This window comes from Anopheles funestus, chromosome 3RL (assembly GCF_943734845.2).
Source record: "Anopheles funestus chromosome 3RL, idAnoFuneDA-416_04, whole genome shotgun sequence".
Lineage (NCBI taxonomy): Eukaryota > Metazoa > Arthropoda > Insecta > Diptera > Culicidae > Anopheles > Anopheles funestus.
The window spans coordinates 82,650,776-82,673,763 of NC_064599.1; the positions used below are offsets into that span (position 1 = coordinate 82,650,776).

Here is a 22,988-nt window from a genome sequence, read left to right on the forward strand (position 1 = left end):
TAATGTTTTAACTTAAATGTAAGCTCTGTTTTCGTTGGTTTGGATTTTTACTAATTGATTGATTTTTTATCATTTCTGTTTCGCTGTGGTATTGATTTAAGTGTAGAATAATTATAATTCGATAGTTGAATACTTAATTACAATAACACCTTTCTACCGTTCATACCATCTGTTATCTTTTAAATCAACAGCAAAAAGATTGATCGAAACAAAAGCATGATTTTTTTACGATACCACAAAAAAACAGAGATTAACCTTAACCTTTATTAGGAAGGGAAGAAAATAAGGAGCATCTCTTTTAGGTCAAAGTGTGACATTCACTCGATACGCACATTGTTCTCGATTAAAGACGATGAACCCCCGGGCAAGGGTTTAATTTACCTGCAAAGCGTCAACTGACACCCGAAGACGAGCAGCGAAAAAGTAGTTTAAAAAAGCGCTGGAAAAAAATAACCTCATCCCATAGTTGACACGCAAATTCATTTTTTTTTTCTTCTTCCCCAACCGTTTGTGAGCCATACCCGATGACACGCAGCATAAGATCGTATTGAATTTATACACTCCACTTTTGTTGATCTCTTCCCGGTTTGGAGCAACTCACCCACCGGAATGGCCACCGTGCGCTCATTGACCTGGACGGGTGCGTTGATGGACAATTTCGAATGCGAGCTGACACGCTGAAAACTGAGCCGGCCACGAGGTGTGAAGGATTGATTCTTACATGTTTAATTTTATTAAACACCAAACACCATCGACACCGGGAAACGGGACCGGGTTGAGACGTACGTTCACGTTCCACGTCCTAACGCTGATCGGTTCAGTTCGAAGTTTCGGTCAGCGTTACGGATCACTGAAGGTAAGTTATTTTCCCTCGAAACCGTTTCCTCGGGGAAGGCATTTTTGCGAACAGTGACATAACTAATTTTTTCCCCTCTCTCGCGATCGCTCTAGCGAGGTTTCTTTTTTTCATAATTAACACTTTACCGTACCTGTATTAACCGTGTGTATAGATGAAAAAATGTCTCAAGCGTACTGTCGTTCGTCGTTGAGCGTATGGAGCATGAATTACTGCACATTTGGTCGATTGTTCCAACGATTCGATCTGCTGGAAGACGCACGTGCGATATTCTCGCCCGGTTCGTGTGGACCGGGTAGCTAATTAAATTATTGATTCGTGGTGGTCTTCCCGTCAGGCTATGATGGTATATCGCCCGAGTCGAACGGGTACTGAACCAAAAGCAAGAGAAGCGTTTGGACTAATTTCCAATAGACGATAGGTGAGGGATGTAGTTACCATCGAAGGAAAAAAAAAAAAGTCCATGCATTTCTATTCGGAAATGTGAAGTTCAATGGGAAACCGAGTGGTAACATTTAATCATTTCGCTTCTCGTGATCGGTTTTGTTTTAGTTGCCGTTATGCTGTAGTATTAAACTTAAGAGAGAAAAAAGCACCCTCCAAGCTGTACGTGCGGAGAACAAAAGGTTCCAAAAAGCTTTCGTGACGAACGAAATTACAGTTGTAGGTATCATTGAGTTTTGTTGCTGCTGGGCGTGGGCTTTCTGTGCCAGCAATCAAGCGCTCAGCCTTCTAGTTTCGGTAGCCATGTTCGACTGATAATTGCATAAACTTTCTCGAAAATGACTCACGCTTTAGTTTTGTTTGTCTTTTTTTTACCGCTTGAACTTCTCTTCCATGAAGCGAGGTGGTCGTAGACATGCAAAACTACAACCCCGTTTCGAGAACGCTCCGGCTTTTGACAAAACCCGGCGGCAAAGGAAATCGACCCATTAATTAACTATCCGTGCCTAGGTAACGCTCCATGCACGCATCCGCCAAACTATCATGCGGTAAGAGATTTTCGGTGAGAATCATATTCGTACACTATGAAGGGTAGTTTACGAATTACGATTTACGGATATGAAGTTTTATGTTGATTTTAATAATTTAAAAATCACACAACAACAAAGATATAAGATGAGAAGGAATCCCCTTTTGTTCCCTAAAAGCTCAGAAAGCAAAGCTATCTCTCAATAAAAGCAGTTTTGATACCAAAAATAACAAATTACTAAAGGAAATGTATTATAAAAATGGAATTTAGTGAATGAATATTAAACCCATCATCTGAAATTAATTCATCGTACCATTTGTGTCCGGAAATGGGGCGTTTTTCAGCTCATGCATGCTCATTGAATTCTCTTGGCTAAAGTACAACCTCGGTAGCATATAATTTCATCCGCCCAAAAGGGGTTGACATCGGAAAATGTGGCCGTGTACCATCGGCATCAGAGTACGCAAATGTGAATGACAAATAGCAAAATGAAAATGAATGAAAATCGTTGCAAAACAACGCACAACTGGAAGCCATACCCATTGTTTACCGTAACGTTCGCTCTACTTACTCATTTTGACTGACTCACTCCCAGCGCTGTTTTCATTCACCCGATTGAGAACTGCTTACAGATGCGCTTTTCCTCATGATTTTCTTCCCTGAATGACATTTAACTAGCAGAGATGCAACTAACACGCGCATCCGGTCGGGTGCGGCTACGGTTAAACGGTTAGAACGAACGATAAGATTAGTAGTTTCGTGTGCATGGGCTAGACAATTGTGTTCACTTCCGAGCACGGATTTGTGTGCATTCGGATGGAAATTGGAAAACCGGGAGCTGTATGAGTGCGTCTATAATTAGGGACAATTATTTCGAATGGCACACCGGTCTACCGGTCTGCTACTTGCGAGGTTGTTGATTTGGGCAGCACGTCGCAGAAGTTGCTGTCGGTGTGGTGATTTGACAATTGTGGTCCAAAGTGAGATCGTTGGCGAATGGGTAAGCATGATTGCAGGAACGTTTGTTGCAAAAAAAACACAGTTGCTTGTTGTTAATAGATAGTTTTGGAGATTTTTTAATTGCTACTAGCTGATGCTTATTAATGCTCTTTTTCATCGCTACAAACAACTCAGGTGATGATCGTTGCGAGTATTTTTATTGTAGGTGCTACTTTATCCAAATAAAAAGCATGACAAACATCTGTTCATCCCCAATTCTTTACTATCCATTTGCTCTAGTTGTTGAAAGCTTTATTACCTCTCAACTATTGCTTCAAAATATCATTAGAAAAAAACCCTGTTTTGTGTATTTATTTTTGTTCAGGTGCAGCAAACTTGTGACAGAGGTAAACGTAAACCGTGCTAGAGTTTTATTTATATTTCAGTCTACCGCAATGCTTACTTTAGTCGCGTTCGAAGCTCACCATGCCCATCGTAACCTTGGGCGCAAAGCGACGATTTCGATCTACTCGCGTGTTTTTTTGTGAAAGCTTCGAACGTGGAACAAACATTTTCAAACTACCATTGCGTCAAACGAAACGGAAGGCCATTGGTGTGTTGTTGCTTATATTTACCCTTGCAGAAGGAAAAACACCACCATATTTACCCCTTCTCTGTTTACCCGCCTATGGATTGTTTGTAAAAGAACAAAATTAGTTTCCCTGTTCGCTTGTCGCAGTCATGTTGAATGTGAGTTGGCAATAAGAACTGTAACTTCTAATGTTGTACGCATGTATCTGGAGGTTGAGACGTACCATCGCAAGTTGTAGGGTGGTGGAGAATCGCGTTTTGTGGTTTTGCCTAACCACGACGCAAACATTGATGATTGGGTGCAGTTCGTCAATTATGCAGCGTCTTTTTTATGCTGCAAAATACATGAATGAATGAAATAAAAGAAAGAAAAGCATTTTTAAACAAAACTAAAACTTCACCCTTGAAATGTTTCAAATAAAATGATTCACAATTAATTACAACATAAAACTAGTAAGATGAAAATGAAACACAAAACAAGGGTCACAAAACAAAATCAGAACAAAACCCTTCCCAGCATGAGCTTGAATCCCGAAAACTTGAAAACAAAAAAACCAATCACTTCTACCTGCCGAAAATCCCGCCGAGGGGCAATGTGCTACCGGTGAGTTGAAATTGCCGCACTCGAAAGGAATAACATTCACTTGACGTTTATCTAGGAGGAATTAGAGCGCCGGTGGCGGTGGCGATGGCTATAGCATTTGGGCTACCGAACGAAAATCTTCCCATGCAGTTGGCTCCAACTTAGAGGGGGCCGTGAAACTTGATCCGCACAGTTCGCGGAGCACGAATCGGGTTCCTTTCCGACGATTCTGTACCGAGCGTCTCCAGTACGGTGGACGAATTCGGGGAAATAGATTAAATTAAACACCCGTCCGGACGCAGCGTGAGGCACCAAACAACGAACCTTCACTGATCTTCAGACACGGCCCTGTCACCTTCGATTAGGGCGCTAAGTTCGCAATGGATATGTTTTCGCTGAATGTTGAACGGCTTGCGAAGAGAGTATGCGTGAATCTAATGGATGCGAGATATTGATGTTTTAAAGTAAGCTTTTCAGTTTGATGAAATCAAGATATATGATATTTAAAACAAAACGGTTAAAGAGTGCTAATTTTCTAAAAATGTGATAAATAAATCGTTGATATGCATTTCGAAAATTAAACTGTCATTTTGAAATGGATTCGGAATTTTTTTTATCATTAGAATAAAAACCTAACCTCTACAATTATTTTCATTACACACTACTGGAAAATTGTTTCATGATTATACACAGCTTTACTGTGTCTCTCAAATACTTCTTCTGAGAATACTTCGGCTGTGTTACAAAAAAGTGCCATTCCGTGCACAAAAGTGTGACTTGATGGTGCGGTAGAAAAGAATTATCCTCTTGCAATGCAACTAACATTGCATCGCGTTGCATTGGTGTAACCTTCAGCAGCAGTTTTGCCATGCACGTTGCATGCCACATTACAAGCCCGTTAGATAATTATCCTTTTCGACCTGATGACGGGTTTTTTTTCGGGAACCGAAGCGATCACGTGCATGCTGCTGTTTTTGGGGCGCTGTTGTACCAACGTTTCCTGGTCGAGAACGTACAAATCGTGCACGCACTGACTGATCCTGCTGGAAAGTTGTGCATCGAAACATGCAAAACCCTTCCGTACGTACAATGACCTCGTGGCAGAGTTGTTTTCGGGGGTTGTTCTGTTTTGTACGAAATTCTCCGTCCGTTTCCCTGTGGGAAAAAAGGATTGTTTTGTTGAGATTATTACCGCCGTAAGGGTTTTTGGGTAGCCGTTTTGTGTGTATTGTTTCGAGCATTGTGAGGTGAGGCTTCTGCTGCAGTTATGTAACGTATTTTGTTGTTGCTTTTTTTGTTCTTTCTGTCGAACATAACGCGCAGTAAGCCGAACAATCGGGTTGCGCTCATTAAACATCTGTTATTAGCCAGTGGCAGGAGAACATCGGCATGTATGTGCGTGGTAGGATTTGTTTCCGAACGTTGATCCATTTCACCTCACAATATACGAAAAAACAGAGAAATGTAATTTTAAATTGTTCAAAAATATGATCCCTTTCACTGTCTTCACTGACATGGCGGTAAGAATGAAATAGAACGGACGGGAAAAGATCCCTCCGCTGGTTGCCGCGGGTTCCAGAGGAAGAAATTCATTTTAGTTTTTCATTCCAACTCAAAGGAGGAGAAGTTGAAGTTTTTCATGTTAGAAGGAGGAGCAATTTAAAGCAATATTTGTTGTTTGTGTAACATAAAATTTGTCTTATATTTCTACTTCCAAATTTACTTAAATGTTCCATTTTAAATTTTGAGCTAGAGCTTTAAAACACACATAGGTCTTAAATTCCATTTCTGATTCACCAGTTTCCTTTAGCCACGCTTAAAACAAAAGCTACCCTTTTGCCAACAATTACAAGTTCATCTTGCACCTGGACCTTCCCTTTATGCGTGCATCCTTCCTGCACCCTTATCAATCAAAACAGGTGAAAAATGTTCCGTTTAATTTCCGCTTTCCAATTACAAGCACATGAACAGCATTGGAAGCGAAGCTATTGGACGATTCCGGTACAAAAATGTGGTAGCATCCGGGATGCACAGTAGGGTATTGGTACCCTTTTTGTCCCCCGGTGGTTGTATTTTGTTTTGGTGTTTCAATTATCGAACTACCGGACCTGGTATTCGTGCCTGTTGCGATCGATGCACAAGCGCACCTAGGGAAGATCGTTTCCTTTTCTAATAAACAAAATTATGGTCTCAGATAAGCTGAAGTGTCTGCTATAAAAATCTGCCGCCTACGTGTGGAATGAGCGGTTTTGACCCGAGAAATACAAGAGAGAAAGGATCTCAGCGGGAAAGCTGCGGGTGTCTGATAATTGCTACTACAAAAAAAGAAGAAAGATACAATCTAGATCGTTCAACAAACCATCACACTCATGGCACCCAGCCGTATCCTGGGTTTTTTGTGCTTTCCCAACTTCAGATCGGTTCCTTCGGACATCAAATCGAGATGCTGTCGCCTGAGGTAATCGATTCGATGATCTAGCAGAAAAAAAAGGCAGGTAGGAACGGAAAGGATCACGATCGACGTATCCTTGTATTTCCACACTTCAAAACGCATGTTTGCCGAGAACAATATGAACTGCTGACCCATGAAAAGTCGTTGTTTACGTTTACCGACTCCTGACGCTGCAGGTGAAGTGCGTCAGGATATTAGACAGCCCGAAATGCCAGATCCCACGTGAATGCCTTCCTTGTCGATCAAGCACCTTTTCGGTTGGATAAGAGTAAAAAGGAATCTTGCTGCTTGTTATCTGCCTTACAGCGTTAATCTTCGAGGCGTCTCGGTAGCTGAACTACCGGGTGAAACCTGGTGGCAGCCAATGCGAATAGGGGGGTAACATCGCCTCGCTACGAACCATTACGACCTCGCACATAATTTATGGCGAGCGATCAAGCACCAACATCGCTAGATTTGTGGGAAGTAATTTCGTCATAAATCATCCGTACAGCGGCACCCAGCAGGCCGGGTGAGATGTGCCGTATGATGTGGCGGAAAAAAGCCAAATTGTGCACCGGGCAACTTCTGTTCGTGCTTCCGTCGGGTTTTTGAAGCATAATCCGTTTGCAGCGATCCCAACCGGTCGGAGGGTCCGATTTTTGAGGTTGAAGTGTTGTGTTTTTCTTGTATGTGCCTGCCGGAGAAGGATTGACGAGTGGTGTTTTATCTGATTCAAAATTAAGACCGCCGTTCCGTCACCGATTCGCTATCAGTTTACCATATGTGCCCAAACTATAAGTATGGTCCAGAAGAAGAGGTTTTTTTTGTACACAATTAGGGAAATAATTTGAATATATTTGTTGTATCGGTATATCACAGAAATTGCTCCTTTTTGGAACGGTTTGAGACAGATTGATAGCTTAAGAATCGCTCGAGGGTAGGGATGTTTTGTTCCAATCGCACACAAATTGCACTGTTGCACGAGCTTGATACTATAACCTTTTTACAGCGTTTTTGGTGGATACAAAATCAATAATTTCGATAAGCTTTAAGCGAAGGATGTTCGCAAGCGTTAATTCACGGGAAGCAATAACTCATCTTATTGCAGTTGTGAACTATTGGGTCTTGGTTAAAACTTTTGCCATAAGAAACTCTTTTCCGCAACGAAATGTACTGTTTCTTCACCAGTACTGTATGCCATATATATTTAATGATTGAAGTGGTAAAACAAATTTCATACTAACTAACGCTACACCCTGCCCTGCTCGGCCGCAGTATCAATGTGAATCTAACGCCAGCGAAAGGGTGAAATTAAAGTCTTGTAATTGCTATAATTACAACCCGATTGCGCAGGTGAAATACGGCTGGTGTATAACAACATTTCAAAATTTAATCAACAGTTACGCGTGATATGGTACGGATTAACACACGTACCGGTTCATTCCTGGTTGGCACCGGCGCCAGTTTGCTCGCGGACAATTCCTAGAACGCCAACGAAGCCAGATGAAGGGAAATCAATTACCTTGGAGATGATGGAAGTGGTAATCTTCCCGTTTTGCACGAAGGCGGCGATCGATAGCGAAATCGGCCCGGAACACCTTCGCCCCGAAAAGGTATCGAATGTTTCAATCAGTGTAAACAAACTCATAACTTACGAGATTTCGATTGTGGGTTAGGTGTTTTTTTTCTTTAATATTTTGCACTGCCACAGCACCAAACCAGTTGCCAGGTGATGGATTATCCCATGTAAATCCACTACTGAGCGTTGTCGGTGTAGGCTCGTAGAACGTCTCAATTCGTGTTTTGATTACAGTCCGTGATCGACGGGAGCGAGATTCCGTAGGCCATGATCTGGTTTTGTGAATTGATTTATCGACAGGCAATTAAGCGTCGAACGAGGGGCATGGGCGAGTTTTAACACGCAGGATAGAGTCGTTGTTTTGGACGGTTTTGCCAGGTACACGATCAGTATGAGGCTATGCAATTTTACCAAGAAAAATAAACTGAAAAAAGTCCCAGCAATCCTAATAGAAAGTCTCAAATTGCTCAAAGTCGTGAATATTGCAATAATCAAGTTTCTATCTCATTTCGATAGTTTCCAACACTCCATTGCCAACGATAGAAGCACTTCAGCTCTGTTACAACCGAGAAAATCGCTTCAACCTAAAGACTACTCAAGACTAGTCAAATCTTCTCGCATCACGCTGCCCCACCGGATATGGCGGATTGTTGCGCAACCAGTGGAAAGCACGCGCATTAAAGCAGCTTCCGTGTGCTCCGGAAACCTCACCCAACCCGTCCCTTGCCGAAGAGGGACGAACTACGCTTTAGGCCATAGTGGTAGTTGCGTCTGAGCATGGGCGCTTTTCATTCCCAAAAACAAGAGGGGTAAGGGAACAGAATCGCATAGAAACTCACAACTCACCTGCTTGCCTGCTTGAACACGGGCACCGATCGAGAGCACACCGATTTCATGACGCCGTGCAGCCGCAAGGTGAGCGCGGACTGAGCGCAATAATTTGAAATTTTAAATTGTCCATCAATTAGCGCGACAATTAAGTCCACCCCGAATCGGGTGCTTTTCTTCCGTCCGGGTTAATTAGAAGGGGCCCAGGCTTTACAGGCGAACAAACCGTTCGCTGCTGGTTCGCGGTGAGTTTCTTACGATCGCCTCGAGTGAAGTTAGTTGCCGCGTTTTGACGTTTCTTTGACATTTCGCTCCGGACGGGATTAGTTTCGGGTAGGACGTGTTTACCGGTGGTGGCAGCAGGAGGAGGAGGAGTAGGAGTGGCCTTAACATGACAGGCGGAGGTGGTGATGGAACCGGCGTTACGTAGCTGGTGACATGACATCAACAAGGCAATTTGTTTGTCTATCCGCTTACGTGCCCCCGTGCTAGGGTGAATATCTCGAGTGCTGCATCTCGGAACCGAGTGGTCAGTTTTGGGAGTGAGTGCGTAGGGGAAGAAGGTAAGCGACAGATAAGAAAATGTAGATAATTACAGCTGATTATTATGTCACTTGGGTGCAGCGTGTTATGTCTTCTCGTCACCCGCGGTCTTGTGCTATGTCCGGTGTCCTGTCATATTGGACATGTGGAATGGTATTCTTGGTGGGAGTGGGGAGGAATGTAACCACAGGAAGGTGTTGATCAGGTTTTGCAGAATTGAATGTTGTACCTGCTAGCTATGATAATATTCCTTCGGTTGAAAGGTTGATCAATGATCAATTTTCAGGTGTGATCTCCTGAGGTCCAAAATAAACAATTCCCACGGTAACGCATTCAAAAATATAAACCACAAGTCCGAATTAAAACATTGCCAAGGGTTTGAAAAGTCCCAAGATGATGGTGACAAAAACACCACCGACTGTAGACACCTTTGCTCTGCATAGTACCGCACGCTGACTTCACGCTTCTCAATTCACACTCCATCTAGCAACAGCTGGAACTCCCCTAGAGCCATCGTAAAACAGCTGCCCCAACCAGGATTGGTCTTCGATGGATCGTGACGCATCACAAATCTCATACTCCAAACGTTTGCCGGAGAAGCACACACAGGTAGCTCGCTGGTCTGAGCTGAGCTTTGATCAGTGGCCCATGGAATGTATGCGGCACTCGTGCATGAATATGCCCCGTTAGAATTGGAACACGAACCCAATGGCAAATGGGGGGAAAATAAGTTCCCGAACACAATAACTGCTTTCTCATTTCGCACCGACCGAAACGATTAGGCCAAGTTTGCGTCACGAAGCACTGGGAATGCTATTGGACGCTATTGGAAGAAGAGTCACTGTTCGGTTCGGCTACCACGTCACGAACACGTCCTGACCAACAAATCGATCATCCCGTACGCTTGGAGAAAACTTGCTCCTCACAGAAAAACCACCATCATTGTTCATTGTGTAGCGTTATTGGATCGTGAAGCAAGCCCACCGAACCGTCCCAGTACCAGCTGGGGCAGGAAGCGGTTGCTGTTCTTTCGGTTGGTGAAATTGAGGACAGACTTACACGAACCGTGACAACGGGTTGAAATCGTGCTGCGTCCTTGTGGGAGTGTTGTGGAGGCTCTATCCGGTAGCTTCATGCCTTACGTACCCAGCGCAACGGGAGTTGGGTCTCGCAGCGGGTGATCTACAGCTTCCATCGTCGCCCCGATGTGGTGGAAGTTTAATTAAAATTTTCCTATACTTGACTACCTTCCTAAACGGTTCAGGCTGTGCGGGTAATCGCTCCGGGGAGTCTTCGAGATGGGTTCGTATCCTGCGAATTCAGAAGCTCTAGGATCGTATTAACATACTTTCCACTGACTAGCCAAAACGATCGAGCTGTGGACGCGTCCGATGACGTGAGCTTATCCGCACAAAGAACCCAGACGTTCTCACGTTGGTGTTTAAATTCTTGGAATACTTTACCACTCAGCAGTTGCCGTGGCACAGGAACGCATTTATGGACCCGAAACGCTGCGTTGTATGTTTCTGTTGTTTCGAATCCGTTTTCACGATGTCAAGTTTAATCGATTTCAAACAGAGAGGGAAGCCACTGATGAGATGTCCATGAGAAACACAGCAAGGCTTTGTGTCAAAATGTAGCTCCATGTTGCACTTATCGTACTTAGTTGTAGACACTCCGTTTCACCCAGCTACAAAAATTCATCGATTTAGTCGAGGATAAAATTTACGATCAACATTCAAGACTGAACAACAGGCTCAATCTGCCGATTGATTGAATATTATAACCATAAACGGTGTAGTGAGGGCGCCTTTAGAAGGCGTCATGTCTCTTCGTTTTTGTGGATGAGAAGTTTTTTGAACCTCCGTTGAGGAAGGAATGTGTCCAATTTCGTGTACCTTATTCGACTTTGTTCGATCTTTTATGGAAACGCCGTCACTTCAAGTCAGGCATTGTGAAGCGCCAGCATAAACCCGATACCACGGTGTACCGTCTGCAACAAAGAGCCGAACACTGTCGAATCGTCCACGCGCAAACAAAAATCCACTTTCCGGTTAATGTTGAGTTTTAGTGTCCATAAGTCATGTTTGATGTGTGATGGGGCTTTGTGGAAGCAAAGAGCTTGCAGTGCCAATCCCAAATGGTGGTTTTTATCGCCAAGCCAGTTCACTGTAGCACGGCTCCCGGCCCACATTAAGCTTTTATGAGCTACGATGATGATTGGAACGAAAGCCAACAAATAAATTACGGCTTATTGGTCGTTTTTATAGACCTTCTGTATGAACGAGTGCTCGGATGGGAATTGCCAGAAGGGTGTAAGAGATAGCGGTGTGTGATGTGTTATGACTTGGGAGGTGATTCCGTGGGCTTGATGAAACGAAACGACTCCTCAGAAAATCAGGTGCACTATGGGACTGAAGGATATCCTTGAGCACCACGGGAGTATGGATCCTTGTGAACGCAGAGAATTATTTTCAACTTGAAAAGCTTAATCAAGAGCCATAGTAAATTTGCATCAAGCTATCCCGTATGATGACTAGCCAGAACAAACATTTGTTTCTTGCCTTGCTGGCATACTGCCCAAAGCAAAGTTCATTGGAACTTGTTATTTATTGAATGGATATTCAAATACGTGTTTCTTATACCTTTCTCAATCGAATTGGGTGCAGTTCATCGCACGGAACGGATATAAAATCAATATTTATTAACTTATGGTTGATTAGTTCAAACAGCAGGAGTCCCCAGCATCTTGAGATCGTTTACGTACTCAAAGAGCCCCTTTCGACGATGACTGAAACAATGTTAAGGACCGCGTTGCATTACATGTCGTCCGATCACGAACTCCAAATTAAAGTCCTTATTCTTCAGAGTTATTCGTATGGTCGAACATCATAAAGAAAAAATCTTAAATCCGACGACACTACCTCGCTACTCGCTTTACAAATAAAATAAAACTCCCCACAACATAATATACAAAAAAAAGCCCACTCCCTTTCCAAGCACTCCCATCGTCCTGCTCATGCTTTCCCTCAGGGCCGTGTGTGTACCAAATCGAACGATCGGAACGAGTTTTGCTTGCTGATATTTCACAACGTCTTATTAGCATAATTATTCGCTCCCAATTGCACCGATAATTGACCGCTGCCAATTACGCCGTGGCTCCTGCTGGGGCTGCTACTGCTGCTGGTGTTGTTGTTCGTTCGGGCTCAGCTCCAATCCCGGATTGACGACTTGCCAGATCATCTACCGTGCGTCATGCGCAATTGGCTCATGCATTTGTGCAAAGGGTGCACCGCCAGTTCATGGTTGCTTTGTTTGCGCTCCACTCCATTTGGTGGCCGTTGTTTTTTTTTGTTAACTCCGTCTGTCAAGCGGTTTTATTCCCTTTTTTCTTTCTTCTTTCCCGCTCTCTCTTTGTGTCCTCTCCAAATCACGCACACCGAAGTGCATTCCCTCACGACACCCGGCGGATGTTTTCGGGTTGCGTTTAAATTGCAGATTATTTCGCTCTCCTCGACAGCATCATGCACTAAAATATGTCAGCGAGGCAAACACATTGACAGTGTGCAACCACTGATCGGGTTCTGGCGACACATTCATCTACTATGGCGCCCAGGTATGTGTGACGACCGTCGAATATTTTGTTGCTTTATTTTCTTAAAAATGGTTTGGCCTTGCTCTCGCTACACTCACTGCGCTACATGCTACATGCCGATGAAGCTCCTGGAGTAGTTTGATTTGAGAAACGAGCGTATGTGTGGTTAAGTTCCTGGAGAAATAGTTGATTGAGGGTGTCTCTGGACCTCTGGATGGTCAACCCCGAATCATCTCCCTCGGGGGCTTGCGCGTGATTGATGTTCGGCACCTACCCTGGAATTTCTTCTGTCCTCGGGTTGCGGAAAAGTGCAGCACCGTGCAACTGTTTTGAAAGCTGTTGATTGGTTCGCTGAAGTTCATCCAGCCGGATGGTGGATGATGGAAATGCCCGCAACAGTAGCCCGGTTGCGGGTCACGTAATGTGCGGCTACCAACATGCGAACCCGCGTGCCTCAAACGGTAGCGAATTGCAATTATCTACATGTTTGTCCGAGCCTGTCCGTGGATTTTGCTGCATCCTGGCCCAACTGCCTCGGAGTTTCAGTGCCCTTTTTCCGTGGATATCAGAGCACGGAAAATTATAGGCTTACAGTGTTGGTCTGTTTCGTGATGCAAGGTCTTTGCGATCATTTTGCGATCGGGTGCAAACTCTCGCAATATGGCGGCGCCATGGAACCGCCGGAAATCGAATCGCATGTCTGATTGATCGATCCACGCAGATCAAAGATCGAGAAATGTGGAGTTCGGTCTCACGGATTGGATGCATGGGTGGAAGATTCGTACGAGGGATAGCGAATCGTTCACCCATCCCCTCTAACTCTGAAGGTGCTGAAGATCATTTTAGGCGTTTTTGTAGCAAATGGCTTCCGAATTTAAGATGCCAATCTGAATACTTTCGGTAGAATTCGATTAGGGTTCGGTATTTCTCATCTAAGCTTGTGTTGGTGAAGGTATTGTTTCCAAGAAAGCCAAAAGTATACAGTGCTGATGTGTTTCCTAAATTAGTCCAAATTAGATCTATTAGAACGATCGTTGTCGGATGTAATAATGAAACGCAAAACTGCTCGTTCTAAGAAACCTTGAATGAAACAAAGAAGTGTAAAAATGGACAACAAGGAATTAAGCATCATTTATCTTTTCCAGTCAACCAATACCTCTTTACTGCTTTCTATCAAACTACCGTTTCGAGGTGCGTTGCGTAGTAGTAGTGAAGTTAGGCTCTTGGAAACTGATATCTCTTATCATGTGACAGCAACCATGTCGATCGTGCTTGGACATGTGAAGATATCATGTGCAAGAGTTTTTATAAAACAAGTGTGCAATCGATGAAGATAATTTACACCGTTCGTTTTCTTACGCAGCTTATATTGCTGGTGCTGTCAGTCTACAATCAATTCTCGAACGAAAATGAAGCTACTGTTTGTGCTTCTAGCCCTTGGAGGCGTTTCTCAATTATATGGACTTAAGGTAAACTCTGGTTTTGAGTAGGCAAGATCGCTACTACATTTGTCGTTTCTCCAGATCTGTGAAAGAAAGGCACCCGGTACGTTAACGGGAAATCCTGCCAACTGCAGGGAGTTCTACATGTGCCGTTCCGGTCGTCCGGTACTGTTCTCCTGCCCGGAGAAAATGTACTTCGATGTGGCTTCAGCTGCCTGTGGATACGAAGCGTTATGTGCTGCAAACGATGTGAATTCACCGCAGGTTCCGTTGGATCCACTCGGACCAGAGTACTCCCCGATCGTGGCAGATCCGTCACGGCTAGTGCCGAGCAGCGGTGTTTGTCTGGGTGCATCGCCAGGTGCAATTCGATTGGACACCACCGGTTGCAAATCGTTCTACCAATGTACCAGAGCTGGTCCACTTCGGTTCGAGTGTCCCGCCGGCACCCTGTTCGATAGCAATCGTATCCTGTGCGATGCGGCCGATATAGTATCCTGTGCGTTTCAACCGGCGAATCCCACCGTCGGTGGCACTGTTGCAAGCAATATACTGTCTTTGCTGTGCTTTGGTAAGAAGAACGGTCACAAGATATCCCATCCGACCAACTGCGAGCGGTACATCGTGTGCAATGGACATAACAAACCACAAGAGCTGAAATGCGCACCCGGTACGGCATTCAACAAGCAGCGCAACGTTTGTGACTTTAAGCACAAAGTTCAGTGCTAGAGTAGTTGCTTTGCCTTACATCAAATGAAACCGATTTCCGAAAAGCGATCCTCGCAAAATCCCGCGTGCTCACCTCATTACAGCTGGCATTGAGACGGTAGTTGGACAAAACAGTGGTTTTTGTTTTAATTGGATTAAAACCATGCGTACGTTTACGGGGACACGTGGTGCAAAAGTGGTAAGAGGGATAAAGTCGATTTTTGATTCCATCATCGATTGTCTGGGTGATTTTGGGTGCGTCCGGAAGGAAAATAACATTGGTCAACACTGAGCAGCTGCTTTCGTGTCAAATGTGTCCTTACTTCCGGTATCTCAACTAAACAAAAAAAAACACGCACACCCAAGAACCCTGCTTGAAAGGAAGGAAGGACAAACAAGCACAGGTACAAAATATGAATAGTCAATGAAGGACGATAAATTCGTCCAAGCACCGTGATGACAACGAGAAGCGTTTTTCGAGTCGTTTGCCGGTTTTTTGGTTTCGGGTTTGTTTGTGCAAAGGTCCTGTTAACGATACGTCTAATTAATACGCGCTAATTCGTTAAGTATGGTGAAGGTAAAACAAAACATCATTCGTAAATAAATATGAATAATTCAAACGGGGAAATAAGACGGGGCCATCTTTATTCCAAGCGTTGTTGAACAAGAACAAGGTTGTGAGAATTTTTGCTCGGGGGGAGAAACATGCAACACTTGTCGACTCGTTGATCACTTTAAGATAAAGTTAAATAGGACATGCAATTTCCATGTATACATTTAATTGAATGCTATGCGAAAGAGGAGACTTTGTTCCTGTTGTAATAATATCGTTTTCTCAAATATTTCCCCGTGCCAAATGATGCTATTAATGTCTGCTTCAATAGTACGATACATAAATCAAAATTCTCTGACACAAAATGTCACATTCTGGTCAATCTTTCTATTCACAAAAATTCCTTTCCATGATCGTGAGATTGATTTCGTACGATTAACGAAGTCATTCTAAAGATCGCGTTAGGTCGGTTTTAAGCCGGACCATGTCCAGCCGGAAAATCTAATGAGACGGATGGTGAACGGGCATAAAAGCCAGATGACAAAAACCCGTCAACGAGTATCGCAGCTCAATCGGAAGGTAACAAATTGCAATCGATTAATTATATTGCTCTGTCCCTTTATTTTGAAGCGGACACAGTGTGTTGAATCAAAGGATCGTGGGAAAGGTACTGTTGAGGACGGGGTGAGGTATTTGTAAAGAAATCTTCAGAAGCAAAATTTGGAAGGAATTCTTTAACATATTAAAAATTAGTTTTTGGAGCTTTGAAAGAAACGTTTATCTACGTAAAGGCGATTTATACAACCGATGATGATGGTCAAGTAGGAAGCGATTTATAAGCACAACCGTTGAACAATTTAATTTCGTTGCCCCAACTGATACGAAAAAGAAAGCGGAAAGCAAACAGTGAGAAAACAAAAAAAAGGTTAACTTTTAAACACAAAAATATGTATCATCACCGCAACGGACCCGAAACGTGCCAAACATCTCGAGTTCGCTAATTAAGTCCAATTTGCCAAACAGGCGAAGATTTATCGCCCGAGCAGAGACGCTCACCGGTATGCGTTCATCAGCCTCACCTTGTGCCTTGTGCAGAGCAGAAAGAGATGACCGAAAGACAGTCCGCTTGAAGATCTTATGTCGCATGTCACCATCCGTGGCCTCGGTTCCCGCTACAGCCCAAGCACAGCGACATTATTAGCACATAGATGGCTTCTCGGGTTCATGGGTTGATCACTTAATTTTATTCTAATCGTCCCAGCAGCCAGCACCGGCCGAAGATCCAAAGTCACGAAGCTGTTCCATGGAACGCGAGAAGATCAACGCACAATCGCCGACAATACTGCCACAACCGTGAGCGCGCTGGCAAAGGAAGGTGACATGTTCGTAAATTAAAACCAGAAATAGCTTCCTTATCGCGGTGCTCCGGTCTCACGACGGCGTCCCGGTGATGTTCTCGATGGCTTTCGAACATACGTATGTGTGTATGTTTGTGGGCGAACGATCTTCGGCATCAGCTTTAAGACGGACCCATTCGCATTCCTCTTCACTGAGAAGATGATCATCGAAAGGTGGCTAGTCTCGTGTGGATGGTTCCGTTCCGATTTGGTGTCTTAACTCTCGGAAATTACGAGCAAAACAAACACAGACACACTTTAGGGCGATCTCCCTTCCCGAGACGGAGGGAGGCGATATTAGTTCTGTTGGACATTAATTTTACCCTGGGCAACTGGCAACACTCGGCTGAAACGAGCCTACGAAAACAAAGAGGAAACGCTGGAAACGGACGACATGATACCGTTTTTCTCGATTGCCCAGCAGGAAAGGTGTTGATGAGGCGGCACCCTGAACAACGGCCGGGACCACGACCGGAGTCGCTGGTGGAAGTGTTAAAAGTTAGGTTTTATCTTTACGATGAGGATGATAGCAGCAGCACAGAAGATGCGATTGGGATTGGATCGCAACGGGAAGGTTGAGCGGAACTGTGGACAACAACACTATCTCGTTCGGTGACGGTACTTCTGGGAAGTGTGTCGTTAGGAATGGGTATATGTTTTCCGAATCGGTGGGAAGATTTGGGTACGAGTTAAATTGATTAGCCTACTAGTGACTGTGAAGAGCGGTGCACGCATCAAGAGTGTCCTCAGTAACTCCATAATGGTCTCATTAAGACAAATATGCTACCTTTGAGTTATCAATGTGCATCTGAACAGAATTCTGGACAGAACAGTTGTGTTGTCTTTGATTTGTCGCACAGCTATCAAAAAGTAAAGTTTATCATGTGAGCTAGGACATTTCCCATCAATAAATCCCGCAAAACTTGCTCACTAGCTACAGAACTATCCAAGAAGTTCACGAACAAAGCACTGCCTCAAACCATCTTCCAAGCGTACCGAAAATGAAGACGTTTCTCAGCCTGAGCTCATTCAAACAAGCAATCGGCAGCAAAGCCCATCCGTCACATGCATCATCCGCAGGACAAATCCACCGCAAGATTAATGTGCCCGGCATCAGCGCTCGAGCCCGAAACCTGGTAAGCAACGGACTCGGTAGGAAGGATGGAAGAAAAATTGCCTTACCCGCCGCCACCAAGGTGTCCTCGCATGAATACATGTTTGTCCTTCCACCGGGACCGTGTACACAGGTACTCGATTTTGAAGGATTTCATTGCCGAAGGCACCGAAGAAAGGACAGCAAAGCATACAAAAAAACAAAATTGATCCAACACCAGCCAACCCGACACGATAAGCTTCCTCACGTAATTTCACTTTATATCGAACGCTCCTTTCGTTCCGCTCGGGTTGTGCGGTATCGGTTTGTTTTACCTCACAACCTTTCCAAGTTCCATCACGGTGACTCCCTGCGACCGATTACAGCATAATATCCAGGGATATGATGCATTCCCGGTCGTCAGCGTCACCGCCGTCGCGAACGGTTGAATTATTGCTTGCTATTAATTTCATTTCTCTACTTCACAGGTTTCACCGATTTCGCGGCATCCGAGGTTTGCATGCTTTATTCAGTTGAAACACACACGGAGGATCGGGACTATGGAATGCAACGAAAGATTCCAGGGGCCTTTGAAAATTGGTAATGGAATGATTAAGAAGTGATCCTTAGAGGAAGATGTTTCAATTTATGAATCAATTCCACTTATCATTGACCACGCCGTTCATTAGGTCGAGTGTGGCCATTTCGGTCGCGGCATTTGATAGGGATTTGACACAAAAGGATGAGAAATGAGACGTTAAGGATATAGTTCGGTAGATGTCTGGTGGACTTTGGTGTCGAAAGGTTGCATGCGATAATTGGAAACCATTTTTAAAAGAGAATTGATGGGGTTTAGCCCGCTTTTTGGGAAAACGACACCAGAAAAAGTATGTTAAAAAGAAATCACCTTACGTTAGACATCTTCAAAACATAGAATAAGCGAAACGTCTTCTTCTGGTTATCAAGATCCTCGGCATTTTCTTTTGAATGTATCAAAGCGAAGCGTCTCAGCGGGCGATCAAACATAGAAAGGAAGCTTTCTGCTCACTACCATGAAGTAACAAGTAGCTTATTAGTATGATAATCATTGTCTTTCCATAGGTCACGCTCATAGCTTTGCCTATCAAGATCAGCTCAACCGTTCCAGCCAGGTTTTCGTCCGATCTAATCTAGATCCGATCAGGAGAGATTTATGCATACATAATTTGCGTAGTATAAATCGTTCCGAGCTCACATCCAACTGGCCGGATGTTAGCACAGTATTTGCATAAAATCGAATACTATATGCTGCATTTCGTACCACACACATGCACATACACCCACGACGAGCCGGGACGATTCCCGTGGTGGAACGGCACTAGCAACGGCAGGAAGTACTAATTGTACTTTCGAGCTTCCGTTTCGAGGGCACCCGTGTCTTGAACCCGCGGAGCTGCATCCCAAATCTTGACCTTACATAGGTTCGCGTACCAGTCCCGAGCTGCACCGAAGCGCAGATTGATTGCATTCCGGTGAAAATGGTTGGCCCGTTGCATTCGTGCACGCCTCGCTAGTGGCGGATGGCCAAGCCGGCCAGCTCGCCTATTATTATAGGGCTTCTAATAATTTTCTCGGAACGTGTACAACCCTTAGACAGCACCTATTCCGTTGGCCGGTGCTGGTCATTTGTCAGCCGTTAGCAAAGTCGTGATTAACCCTATGCGAAGGCAGCTTCGTTCCTTTCCTTGGAAGCCACAGCAAACATGACTGTTCCTCAAAATGGGCAACGTCCTGTTACCGACCGACATTGGTTCGGCCGGACCAGAGTCACGATCGGTGCACCGCGAATGGAAGAAGGGCCCATTTTTCCAAATTGCAGCTTTGTGTGCTGCACTGAATGCACCCACGACTGGGTTTGTCTGCAACTGCTGCACCTAAACCCAAGCCCAGGACGGACTTTTCGTAGGGCTTCCGGTTGGTGCGGTGCTTGGAGAACAGTAGCCAGTGGATAGAAAGCATTTATAGAAGATTTATTTTTCGACCAGTTGGAACATAGAAGCGTCCACGGTTGGATTCCAGCCGGACGAAGTTCTGTGAATGTATATGAATGGATAAAATTTGGAATATATTGTTGGAGAAATCAACAACGTTGGATTCACAAATCGTACAAATTAATTGAGCACTACCGATCTGTCATAATTGTTACAAGGCTGTGTTTGACAGGTGGCACCATTGGCCTAACGGCAGTGGTAGCGAAAGAAAATATTACTTCCAGCCAGGGAACATTCCCAAACACGGTGTTATGGGAAAGGGGAGCCCTTTTCTAACGAATTCATTGCCCCATTATCAAACCAGCGCTCCTTTAAAGGACATCAATAATCACAACAACAATATTTTATATTATTAAAAAATATTTAAATGCATACGCTTTCTATGACATAAACGTCAAAACGAATTTGATTTGAGAGGAGCGAAGAGATTAATTGTTTTTTTTTACGAGGTTTTTGTCATTCGCCGCTTCGGAGAGCAAAGTGCGTGCGAAAGAATGAGATGCGAGAGATAGGATCGGGCGACCGCTTCGCCAATTATAGTTATGCACACCTACACGAAGCAGTGAGAGCAGTGAAGTGATAACGAAGCAAGAGAGATAATGATAATGAGCAAAGGAGAAAGTGTGATCAGTAGTGATCGGGACAGCAGCGCGGTTGCGTAATGAAAAAAAGGCTTGCGGTGAAGCGGCGTCCTTTCTTTGTAGAACATTTTGCAAGCCATTTGCAAGTTTTTTGGTGTTTAAAAGTGATATCCTTTCCTTAAAGACTTTATTTCATACAAATAACATTTAGTACAACAATTTGTGAGTGATATAATGTTAAAAAGTGAACATCTTTTGCACGCGTTCAAATGGCTGCCGGCGTCGGCTTGGGTCAGTGTGTCAGTGTATGCGTGATGCTTCGATCGAGTGCTTGCTGTACAGCAATGCGTAAAGTGTGTAAGTGAAAGAATGCTCCTGTTTTAAATTGAAGGAGCCCCAAAATCAGAAACAGTATTGTCTACTAAAAGTAAAAGCAAAATTTTCATCTTTCATTGCATTTTAAATAAATCTGATTTTCCTTTTGTGATAGGAAAAGGATTGTAAAAAGCTTACAAACTATAAGGCAAATTGAAAGACGCTGTGCGTAGGTGTATTGAGGCGGTGCGTTTCCCGCCATAATTACTCTTTTGACATTTTGACATCTCATCTAATCTAACGGTATCATGTTAATCGTGGTGAAGCGTTAACAAGATTTGTTTCGTTTTGCGTACATTTTGGCGTTGTTACTCCGACGTTAAAGTCATAATTTTGTGTTAGAGTAAGAACATTAACAATCAGTGCGTGTACTAAGCTTGCAATTTATTTGCATTTGTGCTGTGAAGTGTATTTTGCCTACGACTTGTTTTCTTAAAACCATGGGATAAAAGTTTGATGTTTGTTTTAATCATAACCTCCGTGTTAGCTTCGGCTAGTTATTAAAATTTGAATGTACATGTTGGTACGGTACAACAGAACATGTTGTGGCTCCTTTCCTTTGTGAAAAGAAAAAAAAAGTTGTGGACGAAAGTGTTGTGAAAAATAGTGTTGAAAAATTTTGTGAAAAAAGTGTTAAAAAAGTGTTAGAAGGTTATTAATACGGTCGTTCTATATGTATAAAAAAGTGTAAGAAAGTTATTTTTTGATGAAAAAAAGTTTTATCTATTTATCAATCGGTCAATGGTGCATCGTAATATTTGCTTTTTGCGTGAGTTAGTGTATTCAAAAATGTGGCCATTTTGTGCCATGTGCCATGTGTGCAAGTGCCTTTGTGCACTGAAAAGAAAAGCTAGTTTGAGTTGTTTTTTGATGAAAAAAGTGATGTCTATTTATCAATGAGGCTAAGGTTTATTGCGTTAATTAGTTTATTGAAAAATGTGGTCATTTTTTTCGAGTGTTGTGTTTTAAATGTGCCGAGTGTGTAAGTGCCTCAGTGCACAATTTTTTTTGGTTGTTTTTTGTTGTTTTTTTGTTGTTTTTTTTTGAAAAAAAAAGTTTTATCTATTTATCAACAAGCTTAAAGCTTATTGCGTTAATTAGTTTATTAAAAAATGAGGCCATTTTAAGTGAGTGTGGTGTTGTAAATGTGCTAAAGCGCATTAAAGTTTGTATGTGAAAAAAAATAAGAAAATGGCAGTGTGTGTGTTAGCAAAGTGGCCATGAAGAAACATTTTTGACTTTATCTGTTTATGAACGTTAAGTGTCCTGTGCATTACCGATTGTTTGCCCAGGTGAGTAAACGATATTCAATTAGAAATATTCATGCATCATCGGTATTTTGTATTGATAAGAACCCCCCCTTTAGCTATTCCGCCTAAGACCTCCAAGCGGCTTAATCTGCCACTGAGTAGCACACATGATTATCATATTTTGTCGCAACCTATCAGCCAACACGACACAACACGTTTGCTGTCAAAAGTTTGGGCGACAAGTTACTCATAAAGTTTCGCATGTGGTTTGAAGAAAATGTACAACAATTTCATTTGAATGTAAATTACCGTTTGTTAGAAGTGTCCCCGAACGTAATGTGTTCCATACATTAGTCCACCATATTTTTTTTCTGCGGACCATTTCCCTTTCGTTTGCCGGAGCTGTTGTTCCACTTTTAGAAAATCACCAAAAACTGTGCTTTATGCAGCACGGTGAGCTAAAATGTTAAAATGTGACCCTAAAACGTCACCTTTCTTTCACCACCATCATCAAGGTGAACCATCTCCGGGTGATATGAATATTCATCAGCATAAATGGTACGAACGTAATGTTTATTTAAATACATGAAAAACCTCCACAACAAACACACAAATACGACACGAGTAAAAGTACTTTG

The 22,988-nt window shown here is 43.4% G+C and overlaps 1 protein-coding gene across 1 annotated transcript; it reads left to right on the forward strand.

Annotated features, from left to right (window-relative positions):
• Positions 1-14,162: 14,162 nt before the first annotated feature.
• Positions 14,163-15,513, forward strand: LOC125771828 (peritrophin-1-like). The gene is made up of 2 exons (XM_049442907.1): positions 14,163-14,390; positions 14,445-15,513. Exons 1-2 carry the CDS (start codon positions 14,331-14,333, stop codon positions 15,090-15,092), a joined length of 708 nt encoding a protein of 235 aa, XP_049298864.1. The 5' UTR covers positions 14,163-14,330; the 3' UTR covers positions 15,093-15,513.
• The last annotated feature ends 7,475 nt before the right edge of the window (positions 15,514-22,988 follow it).